At 46.9% G+C, this 15,565-nt stretch overlaps 1 protein-coding gene across 2 annotated transcripts in view; it reads left to right on the top strand.

Annotated features, from left to right (window-relative positions):
• LRIG1 (leucine rich repeats and immunoglobulin like domains 1) overlaps positions 1-15,565 on the top strand; it is a 94,340-nt gene that overhangs the window by 75,936 nt on the left and 2,839 nt on the right. Inside the window, exons 10-18 of one of the 2 annotated variants that reach the window (XM_037387327.1) lie at positions 3,509-3,580; positions 4,869-4,940; positions 7,223-7,386; positions 9,504-9,824; positions 10,483-10,764; positions 11,324-11,743; positions 13,063-13,185; positions 13,792-13,938; positions 15,121-15,429. In XM_037387327.1, coding sequence (XP_037243224.1) covers positions 3,509-3,580; positions 4,869-4,940; positions 7,223-7,386; positions 9,504-9,824; positions 10,483-10,764; positions 11,324-11,743; positions 13,063-13,185; positions 13,792-13,938; positions 15,121-15,429 — 1,910 coding nt within the window. Of the gene's footprint in view, positions 1-3,508; positions 3,581-4,868; positions 4,941-7,222; positions 7,387-9,503; positions 9,825-10,482; positions 10,765-11,323; positions 11,744-13,062; positions 13,186-13,773; positions 13,939-15,120; positions 15,430-15,565 lie in introns of both variants that reach the window. The other variant, XM_037387326.1, reaches the window with a different exon arrangement.

Raw genomic sequence — 15,565 nt, 5'->3', positions numbered from 1 at the left:
TTGAAGGGAAGAGTTCAGCAGAAGGATTGACTCAGCATCCAGGAGAAACGAGCACTGATGAGATGTAGGGGTCAGACAGAGGCCAGGAGGAGGTACAGCAAGGAGCAGGGGCAGGAAGGAAGGAGCAGTGGCAGCCTGCGGGGCTGTGCGGGTTGTGTGTTCAGAGCTCCCCTGTGAAATAGCTGTGGCCTGATCTGATGTTTTATCGGCCAGCACAATGAATGGCTTCCAAAGAAGGACCGTTTTGTCTGCCAGTAGCAAAGGATGCGGCAAGGGCTTGCCCAAGTCTAAAGAAGCTGGGTTTGCATCTTTTTTTCGTGTTGTTGACCTCTTTCATTGCACATGAACTTGGGCCGGTTGTGAGTCTGGCTGAAGGCAGGGAAGGACATGTGCCTGTGGTTTGTGGGAAGGATTGCGCGAATTTCATAGCCTGGAAGAGCGTGTGGATCAGGTTAGTCTTGGGCAGACAGCAGTCGTTTGATTACCTAACAGAGTGAAACTGCTGCAGGACAGACAGGTTGCTGGGATCATTTGTTGTCAGCCGGAGTGTAAAGCTAGAAACACCCTCAGAATATGAGATTATTTAATTATATGTCCTGAGGTGGTCTGGGGACACTTGGGAGTGGTCGCTTTTAAAGGGATCTGCTCAGGTCTGTGTTAGCTCATCAGCCCATAAATCCCAAACTTGTAATTTCATCTAAGGATGAAGCAAGTATCATTCTTGCTGGCAGGATTTTTTCATAAATAAAATAAAATAGCAGCCTTTACAGCAAACATTTCCTGCATGATTTAGGGTCTGTGTTTAAACCATCAACCAGCTTTAAATGCATTAGCATACAAAAAAAAAGGGCACTTCAGAGGAGACCTTCCGATGAATTAATAATCACCTCAGCTCTGTGGAGATTGCCTTAAAAGCCATTCCCCTTTGATCTGGCACAGATTAGCCTCTGAAAGGATTTAGCACAGAGAGGGTTGTTCGCTGAAAGGAAGGTGTTAAACTGAGAGGTGGGGAGGCCGGTCACTTTAGCCTTCTCTGAATTATATATGAAGCTCTCCAGGATGGAGAGCGCAGACCTAAATTAAAATGTTGCTTCAAGAAAGGGAGAGTTGAGAAGCATCAAAGCGTAAAAAGCATCAGTGGAATCGCTGGGGAACAGCGAGTTTCCTAATTATTCAAGCTGCTAAATGTAACCCTTTTTTTTGATGGCTTACTCAGTGACCGAGATCTTCCTGCAGGTGCAAAACTGGCTGGAGCAGAAAATGCCGCTTTCTAATGAATTGCGTGCCTAGCGTGTAATTACACTTATGCAATCGCCGGGAGAGCATGCTTGTGCCTAGCTCTGCCGGCAGTGGAGGAGCGTTTCTGGACTGCAGCAGGCAGGCTAATTGTGGAGCTGCATACCGCCGCGTTTGCATTCCGGCATGCCACAGCCCTTTGAAGGGGGCCGCTGGGTTCAAACCATTTCAGAATTGCAGAAGTGGTTAGTTGAAATTTGAAAGGCGTAATGATTTTAATGAGTTTGCTGGGGCATGGCTTTATTACCTTACCCACTGTTACATATTTTTCATATATATATCTAGCCGTAAAATTGTATGCACCTATACAAGTGGCGTATGCATCGTGTATTCACATCCCCAGATGTACTGCTTTTCTCTGCACAGATAAGTAAACAGATGTAACCAGTATCTCCAGTTACCAAACCCAAGCTCAGCATAAAGCCATCAGCCACTAACATGCCTCTGAGAGCTGTCTTTATTCTCACCTCAAATCAAATAATTAACGAAGGAACACAGCTATGAAAACTGAGCTGTGGTTTTGTACCAAGTTAACTCTGCCTGTAAGAAAGGGCTTCAAGCGTGTGTCTCGCTGTGGGGGCTGGGAGGTTGCTGTGCCTGGATTCGAGGCTTTTGGTTGTTTTGCTCTAAAATGGCAAGGGGCCACAGACCTTTTGTATGGAGCCAGGGGTAACCAGCCTTTCCTGCCTACTCAAAAGTTAGTGATGGCTCAGTGATTTGCAAAACCATCAGGACGACTGGTTTTGTGAGGACTTACTCGAGGTCACAGTGTTGTCCCAGTGGCAGGCACCCACATTCCTTCCAAAGGCAACATGCTGCAAGGACAGATGATGATACAGTCCCGGTCCTCGCTGCTGTAACAGCATGATGAGCCCCAGTTTTCCTTTCTACCCATTGTGGCATCCACTGCTTCATTCACAAGGAAACTGGGCTTTCTGGGCTCCGGCACTGAGAAACCAAATTATCCTGGCGTTTGAAGGGTGCTTTGTGGAAAGCTCTAACAAGCTTCTGCAAATATATTTGCTCACGTAATGGCTCCGCATGCTCCATCTTGTACCCCAGCCTCCTTTCCCCAGCCGGTAGCAAGCAGTGGGATCATAGCTGTAGAACCTTTTAGGGTGCAGGTATAGGTCGCACCCTATATTGAAGGAAAAACCTTGAAGGAAAACTCAATGAAATGCAGCACCAGATGTGCCGGTTTTTACCTGAGGTGTTAGCAGTGACTTGCACTGGACACCATGTGAAGCAGGTGGTGATAAAAGATGCACCTGGAGGATAAACCTTAGACAGAGAGAACCTGGGGAAGGAAAGCATTTCCTCATTAATGACATGGGTTGATATTTTATTAAAACAGGTGAGGAGACTATCCATTTTGCATGAACCCTGCCCCTGGCAGATCACCAGTGGTCAGTATTTATAGAGAACTGTTACTCTGCAGCTAGCAGCTGGGCTGTGCTTGCTCCAGCTGGCTGTTGCCTGCTGATAGTCCCCGTCTTGCCGCTGCGTAGCACTGTCTGCTGATTCGGAGGAATGCTCTCTGGTCACAGATGCGAGAAGCACGCTTCTCAGCTCTGTACATTACCTTTTCTCTTCCTCCTTTTGCCCCTTGAAATTGCTGTTACTTACTGCATTATATTACTTTGCTGTTGTATCTCTAACACGGCGGGGGAGGAAGTCGGCAGTCACTCGAGTTAGCTGCTGTATAAACGTGCAGCCAAGCGACAGCTCTCAGCCCTGGTGTGTGGATGTCCTCTCAGGCCAAGCAGCAGTGAATGAATTACCACTCTTTTACTGTCTGGGAGGAAGTCAGAAACGAAAAGTGTTGCAGGGAGAGACCAAAATCTTGTTAAACTGTCATTGCACTTAATCCTGTCCACAGCCAGCCTGCAAAGAATAGAGGGGACCTTCTGTTACTCAGCAAGCTGGTTTCCAAGCACTGGAGCAAACCTGTCTTTTTACATGATATGGCACATTCCCTTTTGTGCTGTCATCACTATTAAATTCGAATGCAGATAAAAGGATTTAATTTCAGGAGCGGGAAAGTGAGTGTATTTCAGCCCTCTTAATCTCCATGCAGTTCAGATTTCCCAGGACTTGCACTGAGCGCGTATATCAGATAAAGCCACACTAATTGTGTTCCTTCGTTTTCTGCCCCCCTCTCCCCGTTTTCTTTCTTTCTATTTATCTGGCACTGGATGTTTGGAAACTGCAGAACTCTGTTTGGAAACAAGATCAAGTCGGTGGCCAAGAAAGCATTCTCAGGGTTGGAGGCCCTGGAGCACCTGTGAGTAACCCACCATGCCTCGGAGTTCGGGAAGGGGGGTCTGCCAAAAGTAGCTGCTTGAGAGATCTGCTAGCAATTTAATAGCGTCTTTGTAAACTGAGAAGCCAGTCCATTTGTGGGGGCCACCTGCTTCCTTCTCATTAGAAGTCCGCCTCAACTTTGGCCTTTTTTTGTGCCAGGAACAAAGTTATAGAACATATGGCAGATCCGCATGCTCTTAATTTTTTGATTTGTTCTTGGATAAATATCGCCTTGACTTGCACATTGCTTCTTCACAGGCTGGTAGCAATGAAAATACGCTATTTCAGATGTAACCCTCTCTCCTCCTCCCTTGCCCCAACTTCCTCCTAAAGCCAGGCGCTGGCAGTGACATGTTGCAGAGGACTTGAACATCCCCATTCAGCACAACTGCCTTAGAGCGATTTGCAAGAAGTAAATTTTGGCTGCCACCATGCAGCTTTTTTCCTGTGTCTCAAGGCTGATGACTCTAGCAGTGATTCATGAATAACTTTCTGAATTAAGACAATTTAAAAGTATATGTGATTCTGCTCTAGATGTTTTATTGGCTGTTGATTGTGTGAAATGTTATGACCATCGAGAGCATACAGAAAGATGGGGGCTGCCTGACTGGGGGGGTACATTCGCAGGTAAATGTTCCCTTATTATTGCTGTACCAAGATTTTTCTCTACAAGCAGCGCTTGTCTGTCCTACGCTTCACTCAGTAAACTTCAGTCCTAAATCCAGCACTACCCTGTTTGAAAGGACATGTAATTTTTCAAGTAGCAGTAGTTGTGAGGGAAGCTTTTAAGAATACCTCCTTTTGGAAACTTTGCAGTGTTTTTCGAACACAATAGTATCCTCTCAAAGTCACTTTCAAATAACTTCTCAGATGCCGTTTAGTGCAAGTATTTGCTTTCTTTATGTTTGCTGAAGGTCTAGCCTGGGTTATGACATTCCTGACTATCTTTGGTTATGGAGGGGGCTGAGGAATTTCTGAGCTATGGCTGGTGAAGGTAGCTGAGACTGAGAAAGCGTAGTGAGAAGATGGGGTATGGAATGACGTAGTGGTTTATATCAGTAATTTTTGCTGGTTGACTATTGCTCGGCAATACTTACTCAGTATTAAAGCGTTTTGTGGAAAACCATTTTGATGAGCTGTAAGTGCCTCTGGCCTTAACAAGGAGCTACCAAATTACCTGCTACTGGAGTCATTGCTTGAATATGGAGAGACTTTGTCACAGCCATAGCATCCCTTTTGTTCACATTGCCTTTGGTTGTGTTCTGCAGGAACCTGGGGGATAACGCCATCCGCTCAATTCAAGCAGATGCTTTTGCTAAGATGAAGAGCCTGCGGCAGCTGTAAGTAATTGGACTGTACACACCGTTAGGGAGGCAGGGATCCTTCTTGCCTTGGACGTGAGAAGCAGCACGTTGTTTCCAATGGAGTGTTACCCGCATTACCACTCATTTATTTCCTCCTCCCCTCTGTCCTCCTCTGCAGGGTATTTTTACACATGAGTAGATGTCACGGGGAACATCTTGCATTCAATAGTGAGTGAAATTAGATCATTGGAACAGGTTCTTCCAGCAGGTTTGCATCTGTGCAATTATTCATCTCCGCTCAGGAAGTCCAGCCTGGGTCCTGTTAGACATCTCTCCTTCTCACCCTGCCACTGATTTAATTCCCAGTGGCCCATCTGCTCCTTTGCTGTTCCTATGTTTAGGATTCGCATACAGTACTGACATTTCAGTGATAAGCACCATTTGAACTGGATCCACTTGTCATCCAGCCTTCTGGTGTAAAAATACGGATGTGTTATCAGAGCTGCTGCTTGTGCTCTAGGCTGGGACTCTGCACTGTTATCAGACACTGTTTCCAGTCTTGCCTGGTTTCCTTTTCTCCTCTTCACCATAAATATTTAATCCACTGTCAGTGCATTGCTACACTCTGGAGTAGTGCAATGTCTGTGGAACAAGAAATCACTTATTTGGTATTTGAGCGGCATCCGAGTCTTCCTCCTGACATTAGAAATGGAAATGGGAATGGGATGGTCACTGTTGGCAATGACATTTATTTAATACCAGTGACTGGGGAATAAATAAGATAAACGTTGTGAGTCTGTTGTTTTAACCACTTTATCTTTTGCACTGGCTCTTGAAAAAAAAACTGAGGTGAAAGATTGATCTTATTGGAGAAGAGTTTGTGGGATCTCGGATATTGTGAAGGAACCTTTATAAACCACGGAGAAGGTGGCTTTCAGATAAGGGACATACACATGCAGAATGCATTGTGCTGAAGTCTTCAACACTGAAGGTCTCTCTGACCTGTCCCAGCTACCTGCAGTGTTTACTCCACCACGTGTATTAGGGGCTACACATCTTTCTAGGACAGCAAAGCGGACAACTTTGGAAAATCAGATCCCTCCCTCGTTCCCTCCCTCTCCATTTCTTTCTTTTCCTATTTCCTGGCTAGTTCCAGGCTTTAGGATTTCCTGAGCTTATCAGGTGGAAAAACTGGAGGAGATTCACAGCTTACAACACAGTGCTGGAGCTAGGATTCTGCTGAGGTCCTGATAACCTGCTCTTGCGCAACTTGCAGTATTGCAGGGCAGGACTTCTCTGTCCAGGGCCATTTTCCCAGTCTCTGAGGCATCCTCACACTTGGTTTGAGGGACCAGACTGGGTTTTCCTGGGATCCTGGACCAAACCAGACCAAAGTCTGAATTCCCTGTTGGTGTAAACTTGCAGTTCTTCACTGGCCTCAGAGCTATGCTGAGCCACAGTTTGGCCCACAATATTTAAAAAAGAATCCTGAGGCTCCCCTTTTATTTTCCCCTTTTTCACAACTCTTTTCTTAACAGAAGGTGCTAAGTTACTGTTAGGATGCTGACAAAGTAGGGAGGTTTGTGTTTTGCTTTCCAAAGTAGTCTCTGTTTGCATTGGCTTAGCACAAATGTCTTTGGTAATTTCTGTTCTACTGCTTCTGCTAATCAGTAAACACAACATCAGCCACACCTCCCATCCCTGGTGATGCTGGTGGGTGAAGATGTACCTTACGGAAGGCAGGCAGGGGCCTCTCCGCTTACTCCACTGCTGCTGGCCACTGAGGGAAATAAAGGTCTTACAGGGGGAACTCGGCATCCTCTCCCTGTTCAGTAACTTAGTCCTGAATTCGGTCCCCAACAAAGATGCTCAAACCAGAGAGGCAGAGAAGGAGCACGCACAGTAATTAGATAGGAGAAGCGGGATCCGGATGGGCTGTACTGTTGACTTGTGCCTCCGCTGCTTGTCTCCTTTGTAGGTGATCCGCCTCTGTTTCTCTCACTTAAGCCAGGGATGACATTGCTCATCTGTTCCAGGGGATCACTTTGGAAGCTGGCAAATAGATAGAAGGTGCTTGGGAGTGTCACCACAGTACAGGAGTGGGTTGCTCCTATGGGGAGATGAAATGCTGTTTAAATGTGTTATGTATTTAATAGCATTAATGCCTCGAGGACAACCTGCAGTCCTGTGTTCTTTCCTTCCACCCGTGCTGGGGGCAGGAGAGAGGAATGTGTCTAACATGAAAGGGCCGTGAACTTTCCAGCCTTCTCTCTGTGCGGGACTCAGAGCAGGCTTGCGTCGGTTTTGTTTCCCTGCAGTCACATAAACAGCGACAGCTTCCTCTGCGATTGCCAGCTGAAATGGTTGCCCCAGTGGTTAGCTGAGAAAGAGCTGCAATCCTTTGTGGTGGCCACCTGCGCCCATCCTGAGTCACTAAAAAGCAAGAGCATTTTTGCCATCCAGCCAGAAAGTTTTGTGTGCGGTAAGTCTTGCTTGTGTGTTTTGGGGTTGTATAAAGGGTAGAACTCACTTGGGAAACATTTTCTTTGACTACCAGCATGTTATTATGAGAGGGTTTCTGTTTTGTTTTGTGACTCAATGGGATCAAAGGAAGCCCAAGCCTGCATTTTAAAAATTTGTCATTGGCTACAATTTATTTCCCACCAAAACCACACAGCGCATTGCTTGCATCTAGCGTATTCCTTACAGGGCTCCCTGAATATTAAATCAAAAGGGACTAATGCTTGTTCCAGTTCCAGATGAGGCTGCACAGAGACCTCCCCTGTCTTCTTGGTTTGAGACTACCAAGGCTGCAGCTATATTTTTTTTTTCACTCTTCAGTGTTCTGAGCTTCTTCTGTGGCTTTGTGTTCTTCACTCATCTTTTCTCCCTCTTGGAAATAACAAAGGGTTAAAAGCAGAGGAGAATCTCTCCATCACAGCTCCTGTTTTTGGGCCAGTAGGGCATTACCCTTGAACCATCTGATGGTTAACAGTTGCATTATAATAATTTTTTTCTCCTACAGCTGTTTTTTCTTCTAAACAGCACCTACTGCTGTTCTCCCACCCAAACACTGCAGTTGACTCTGCACCTGAGCTGTGGTTGCAAAGCAGCTTAACTTTATACCCAGCACACACAAACATCTACTACCTCTCTCAGAAAGAAAAGAAATATAAATAATCAGAGGAGGCCAAAGTGATGCTGCTCATGCATCCAGCTTTTGGGGGAAATAAAGGCCTGGTTTGGTGAGCTGTGCTGTGGAGCCAGCCAGTGTGGATCCTGGGTGGAGCTGCACGTGGCTGTTTGATGAAGAAGAAAAGCGCTTTTGAAAACACTGTTTAACCAAGTTGAATGCGTGACTGGCATTAACACGGAGCAAAAGCTTTGTTCCAGCTGCTGTCCCATGTCCCTTCTGATCCCAGAGTGGCAGGGCTCTGCCTAGGTGGCCTCTGAGCGAGTCTGGGAGGCTAGCCGTGCTCATCTGGAAGAAGAGATCATGAAGGCTCCATCCCCACAGCAACATCACAAAGCGAAGACAGCTTTGCTTCTCCGGTGCCTGCCAAGTCCTCCAGGCACTAGTACTCCTGGTTCCAGAGGCCTGGCTGTTTAATTAAACCTTAGTCAAATATTAAATTACACCATTTGTAGAAATCTAATAAATGAATCTGCTTGGAACCTTGCTAAAACTAACAGTCTTCAGGGGAGAGAGAGACTGTGCAAAGCTTTCCACCCCAGACGGGTGGCAGGCAAATAACAGCTGCTTCTGCTTTGACACTGCGTGCTGCACAGAGCCATAGAATCGTTTAGATTGGAAAAGACCTTTAAGATTGTTGAGTCCAACTGTTAACCAAACGCTGCCAAGTCCACCACTAAACCATGTCCCTAAGTATCACATCTGCACGTCTTTTAAATACCTCCAGAGCTGGTGACTCAGCCAGTTCCCCGGGCAGCCTGTGCCAGTGCTTGACAACCCCTTCAGTGAAGAAATGTTTCCTAATCCCCAACCTAAACCTCCCCTGGTGCAACTTGGGGCTGCTTCCTGAACATTCTACGTGGGAGAAGAGACTGACACCCACCTCACTACAACCTCTCATGAGCGTTTATGCCTAGAGGTGGCATTTGCAGCCCTTCCATGTGTCTTCCTACTTCATGCTAATGCAGGCCTGGAGGTGAAGTTTTAACTTCAATATTGCGCTTCACGCATGGGTTGTACCAGGAAAGCTATTTTCTTTAGGCCATAGTATCTTTCTGAGGTTCAGCTACATTGGTGGAGCCAGCAAGTCATCTTTAGGTGTCTGAGGTCACGAAGTGACCATCTCAGTCCACTGCTTACAGAAGGAGCCAGGGGAGCGAGAATCCTAACTTAGACCAGCTGCCCAGCGGAGCTGCGCGTGGCACATCTGCACTACAGAGCCACTCGCAGTGGTGGAGCGCTTTGCAAGAGCAAGCTGCTTTCCTGGTGCAGACAACAGTGGATGTAAAAGCAGATGTGCAATAATGGCCTTTGCTCACGCACTACTCATTTCTCATTGCATCTCTTTGCTTGTTCCGGTCTTGCCTCGTACTCCAGAACTAACTCTGCCTGCTGTTTTCTCTTAGATGATGTCCCCAAGCCACAGATCATCATCCAGCCTGAGACAACAGTGGCTGTCCTTGGGAAGGATATCAGTTTCACTTGCTCGGCAGCCAGCAGTAGCAGCTCCCCCATGATGTTTGCGTGGAAGAAAGACAACGAGATGCTGCACAATGCTGAAATTGAGAACTATGCCCATGTGCGGGCAAAGGATGGCGAGGTGATGGAGTACACCACCATTCTGCATCTCCGGCATGTCACCTTTGCCCATGAAGGGCGTTACCAGTGTATCATCACCAACCATTTTGGCTCTACCTACTCCAACAAGGCCCGGCTCACCGTTAATGGTGAGTAGGAAGCTGCTTCCTCGTTCCTTTCCTCAGCCTGAGCCAGTAGGATTCCCCGGGACCCGCTTTTGCAGGCAGTTCTCTTGAGGGTCTGCTCCTGATGGTCCGGAGCTCTCAGCCTCTTCACACCGGCTGCCTGCATCTCTGGATGTTGAGAAGCGCCACGCGAGGAGCATGTGCCAGGCTTGTGACGGCTGCATCCAGCCACACGCCTCAGCGCGTGCTCCATGGCTTTAGCTGACTCTCTTCAGCTGTCGCGGTAGGGTCTTTGCCCATTTCACTGGGCAAATGAAAACAAAAAAAACCCAAAAAAAGGACACAAAGAGGGACTATAGTGATTGAAAAGTCTCCGTAGGAGGGATAACAGGGTTTCTTTCCAGGTTAATCACAGAAGAAAATAAGCTTTGATCCCAGCTCTAATGATCCTGGGGGCATGGGGGGGTGAGTCTTGGACACTTAGGTGGGCATGTGCTGTAGGAACACAGGGTTAGTCCCCAGCAGTTCAGGTGCATCCTGCAAAAGCAGCTTGCCATCCTCTTGCCTGCGGGTATTTATCTGTTAATCTCCTGCCCAGGAAGGAAAGCAGTTAGAACTGCCCAGGAGATGGGTGTTTTCCCCATAGAATTGCTCATCTCTTTGTCTTGTTTTCCTCTGTCAGTGTTGCCCTCGTTTATCAAAACTCCCCGCAACATCACCAGACGGACGGGGACAACGGCGCGGCTGGAGTGTGTGGCTGAAGGCCACCCCACCCCACAAATCGCCTGGCAGAAGGACGGGGGCACGGACTTCCCTGCAGCCCGCGAACGCCGCATGCACGTCATGCCCGATGACGATGTCTTCTTCATTACGGATGTGAAGATCGAGGACATGGGCGTGTACAGCTGCACAGCACAGAATTCTGCAGGGTCTGTGCTTGCAAATGCCACCCTGACTGTACTGGGTAAGCTGCGTTAGTGCTCCAAGAGAGCAAGTGGTCTGGAAGCAGGCACTGGAAGGGATTGCTGTTCAAGCTCTTCAGCAGGTGCAGATACAGAAGAGGGAGAAAGAGGCAGTGCTCTGCATTAGTTTTGTTTCATTCTTCTACACTGTAATTAACTAATGAAAAATACCCCGCTAATGAAGAGAAGGAGCTGTAAGTTGCATTTCCTCTTGTGCCAGGGAAGCCCCTCCAACCACCCTATTTACTGTCTGGGAAAATTACTTCAAAAAGCAATTGCACTCCATCTCTCTCGCCCGACAAAGTAATTCCCGTGTGTCAGCTGTTGGCGCTGATCCTCGCGGGTTTTTTTGTTGGGAAGAGTAGCACCAACTGGTTATGGGAAGGCCTTGGCTGCGAGTGTTAGATCTGTCGCAGTTTGCAGCCGCCGTACTCCTGAGCGTGTGGCTGCGTAGTGCATTGCTGTATATTTGCAGGAACACCAGTTACATTTCGTACTGTTAAAAGAAACGCTTTGTTACACTGGCCCCAAGAATTAATTTCTGTGATTGTTGTCCTGCAGAGACACCATCTTTGATTCATCCACTGGAAGACCACGTAGTGTCCGTAGGTGAGACTGTGGCTCTTCAGTGCAAAGCCACGGGGAGCCCATCTCCCCGCATTACCTGGCTGAAAGGTGACCAGCCCCTGATGGTGACAGAAAGGCATCACTTCACCTCTGGCAACCAGCTGCTGATCATTAGGAACGTTGTCTTGGAGGACGCTGGGAAATACACCTGTGAAATGTCCAACACCCTGGGGACAGAGCGTGCGCACAGCCATGTGAGCATCTTACAGTCTCTCGGCTGTAGGAAGGACCGTACCACCGTGGGGATCATCACCATTGCCGTGGTGTGTAGCATCGTGGTGACGTCTCTGGTCTGGGTCTGCATCATCTACCAAACCAGGAAGAAGAGTGAAGAATACAGTGTCACCAACACAGGTAGCTCTGGTCTCCTGCTCAGGCTTCCTCTAACCTTCCGTGCTGTCAGACTTCCCAGTGCGGCTGAATCGGCACGCCAGGTAGCCACGCGATCACACTGGGAAAGCAGTTGGCTTATCACGATGGTTCTCCTGGCTTGCAAAGCTGGAAGCAGCTTTCACTTGCTGCTGAAGCATGTTCAGAGCTGCTTCTCTCCCCTTGGCTTGCCCTTCAGAAAGGCCTTTTCCACTTGGCGGTAGTTCCAGCCATTGCTTTGCTACTTTGATTTTCCATGACCATAAATGATAACTCTTGAGACAGTCTGGATTATGTCCATGATGCTGGGAACCTGTCTTCTTGGGAATATGTATTTTCAAAGACTGTATTCAAAACTTGAGAAATTAGACTTTGAAGCTGCAATCCCTTTTTCCACGTTGCCCGTAAGAGCTGTTGTAGCCCTGCTGATGAGGGGTACCCCTCACCTTTTAGGGGAAGAAGCAGCATTTATTGCTTCTTCCTGATATTCAAAGGGGATAATTTGGTGCAGAAGTGAGTGTTGCAGTGAGAATAAACTCTCCTGCCCTCAGCGCTGTGCAGCCTCTGCACAGACGTATGGAAGAACCAACCCCAGGCCTCCCTGCCCAGCCGGGATTTGCAGCCTTCCTATATTAGGCTTAGCTTTAGAACCAGTATGACGTAGGGGTTTAAAGACAGGGGCTAGGTAGGGACGCTTGGATACCATCTGACCAGTGCGATGTGTCAGTGGGATTCCCCGCCTCCCACCCCTTGGGTTTTTTTCAGTCCTGGAAGTCTAGGGCTTCATGCCGAGCATAACTGAGTTTCACTTGGTTTTGTGTGACAAGGGAAACAGAAATTGCCTGATATAAAATGGAGAAAACCAGGGATAGTCGAGGGGCTTAGACGTACTTGCCTGCTTAAATGTAGTGAAGATGCTGTTCTCCAGAAGTCTTTTACTCACGACTTTGGGAGACACAGGACTTGAGTCAAACGAGGGACTCTGGATTTCAAGGGAAGAGGAAGGATTTACTTGTTCTGAAGAGACAGTTCCAGTTCCTCCACCACCTCCCTTGCACTGGCCGTGCCAAACGCAGACACTCGAGGTGGCCTTGTCAGCGCTGTATCGCACAGCCTTAAGCTTCGAAAAATCAGGACGGGGGCTTCTGAGGGGAATGGAGTATTTAGACAGTTCCGATTCCATTGCATCTAGAGAAAATACCAAATCCCAGATCCCTCTTGCAAACGTGATTTGATGTGCCTTTGAAGACGGAAGCCTTTGTATCTTACTAGGAACTGACATTTCTCTGCTCCCATTGCTGTAGATGAGACTATTGTGCCTCCTGACGTGCCCAGCTACTTGTCTTCACAAGGGACTCTTTCTGACCGGCAGGAAGCGGTCATCAGAGTAGATAACCAACAGCCTAACGGGCACATAGACAGCAACGGTGAGAACCGGTTTAATTATTTTTTCTGTAATGCTGTATCTGAACCTGATAGGAGGAGGTAGAAATCACAGTACGAAGTACTTCTGTGCTTGTTACGAGTTATCTGAACGATCTTCTTAATGTAATCCTCTAGCTACTGCATTTATGCAGAACAGGGATCTTTCTTTCACTTCACAAAGCTATCCTCCCAGTAATAACAGTGTTCATACAAGCAGACTGCTTCAGAGACTGCTCAGTCAGGCCCTAAGGACTATATTTTTGCTAATTTTGGATTAGGTTTTTGGCACCAGAGTTACCCACAGTTAAGCTCTACTAGAAAATACATTAGCATTGCCTGTCCCTGCCTTCAGGCTTAGAAATTAAAAGTTGGGATTTTACAGCATTTAAACACAGCACGTTAGGAAGGAAAAGTTAAGCGTTCTGAACTAAGATTCTCCTGAGATTGTACAGCATTTATTCTGTTAAACATTAGCTTAAAATTATCTATTATCTCCATTGCTATTTTTTCTCCCTTTTACAGCTTTTACAGTAGAAGTAAGACTTAACAAGTCATTTAACTGAGAGCAGATGGTTGTAATCTTTAGCCAGATGGTTTGTTTGTTACAGGTATGTGTCAGACTGATGCTGGAAGGTGTCCAGATGTTGAAGCTCCCACTGTAGGTTGTAGACAGCCAAAGCTGTGTATCGGCTATAATAAAGACACTTGGAAAACTGAAGACATGGCTGATGGAATGCTTGTTCCAGATAAGACAGGTACAAAACCCATTAATCTGGAAAGGTATTTCGTGTTTGTACAGATCAGAAGGCCCTCCAAGTCAGGCAGCATTAAGACAAGAAATTGTTACCTTCAGAAAAGAAAAAAAAAAAAAAAAAAGCCCAGAATGATTCTCAGGTGTGAGCACAGTAAATTTACTTTCCCCTACTCGCTTTGATCCTCCATCAAGCTTGGGTAGTTTAAATTCAAGGAACCGTCAGAAAGAGGCAGACTAAAGCTCACGATTGCCATTCCTTGCAGCTGGCTGATCGGTATTTTGATTTGAGCTATTCCTAAAATGCGAGAGCACTTTTAAACTGAATGTGTTAAAATTTGTCATGCTCTTTAAAGAGGCTGTCAACTTCAAAGCTCAGCAAAAGCTGAGCTTTTTTTTTTTTTTTCTTTTTTCATTTTCAAAATTTAAAAGTTGTTTTGGGCATTACACCTGCCACTGCTCTTTGCCAATTTCTTGAGTGTTACACTCATACTTTTCTAATTTTAGGATGTGTTTTCTGTTCCCGTGCTGTTGTAACATACACAGAAAAACAGGCAGTGAAACAAATTTTCTCTCCAGGAGAAACTGTAAAGTTTAATAATGGAAAGTTGTCAGGTGCACTGGGGAAATTAACTTTTGACATTTAGAAACTCCTTCCTGTTTGCTGCTTTGAATTCTGCTCATCTGTTGTTACCACTAACAGTAACAGCATATCTTGAGATAACAACATTGTGAGTTGACAGTGATTCCTGCAAAGCAGCAGCACAAAAATGGGAAAGGTAACTTGGTATTTTAAAGCAGGTACAGGAAAGTTCCACTTTCTAGTTCTGCCCTGACCAGAAAGCCTGGAAAAGGAAATAAACGCACAGTTTGTTTAAAAAAAAAAAAGGAAGTCACAACTTCTTTGGAGTAAAAACCCCCCAAAAATCCAAAATGCAACCAACTAAACCTATTAATTGGAACTACCTATAGGGATAGCTACAGAGTTCTGAAAAACGCAGGTACTTACTAGCCCTGTACAAAACCACGAAGCGTCCATCCACAGTGCTCAGTGAGAGTCCCACACTGCCGAGGGACGGATGAACTAAACAGAGCTGCCTTTTCCTTCCGCTACTTGTGAGCTTGTGCTGACAACTTCCAGCTGGTTAATCTGCGTTTGTTGCCATCTTCCCTTCCTCCCTTGAAGGCTATGGCCTGCCGGTTGTGTGCACGGACTGCAGTGGCAGCACGGACAGCATGAACGTCCACATTTACCCCAAGGAGTCGGAGTACTATGCTGAGAGCCTTAAGACTATGGACAATACCTTCCCAAACGCACTGAGCAGTAAGGAACGAAGTAGGAAGAAGGGTGCAGGCACCAGCCTTCTTCATCCTCAGCCGTGCAACGGGATTGCCAGTGGCAAGAGGATGGAAACAGACGGGACCCTCTACCCCAGCAACCACGACAGAATAAGACCTGTGAGCACGACCAGCCCGCTGCTCGCAGACAAACACGGTACGTCTTTCCGTGGGGATGTCTTCTCCTATCGGCTTTTCTAACTGGCTCAAAGGCATGAATGATAGTGGCGGGGTTGGTTTTATGAGGAGCGCTGGCGGGCTCAGCACCGACTAACCACACTGGTTCTTTGGCT

This window comes from Falco rusticolus, chromosome 4 (genome assembly GCF_015220075.1).
Source record: "Falco rusticolus isolate bFalRus1 chromosome 4, bFalRus1.pri, whole genome shotgun sequence".
Taxonomy (NCBI): Eukaryota; Metazoa; Chordata; class Aves; order Falconiformes; family Falconidae; genus Falco; species Falco rusticolus.
Note: the sequence above shows the minus strand (reverse complement) of the source record. Positions and strands in the feature narration are given on the sequence as shown.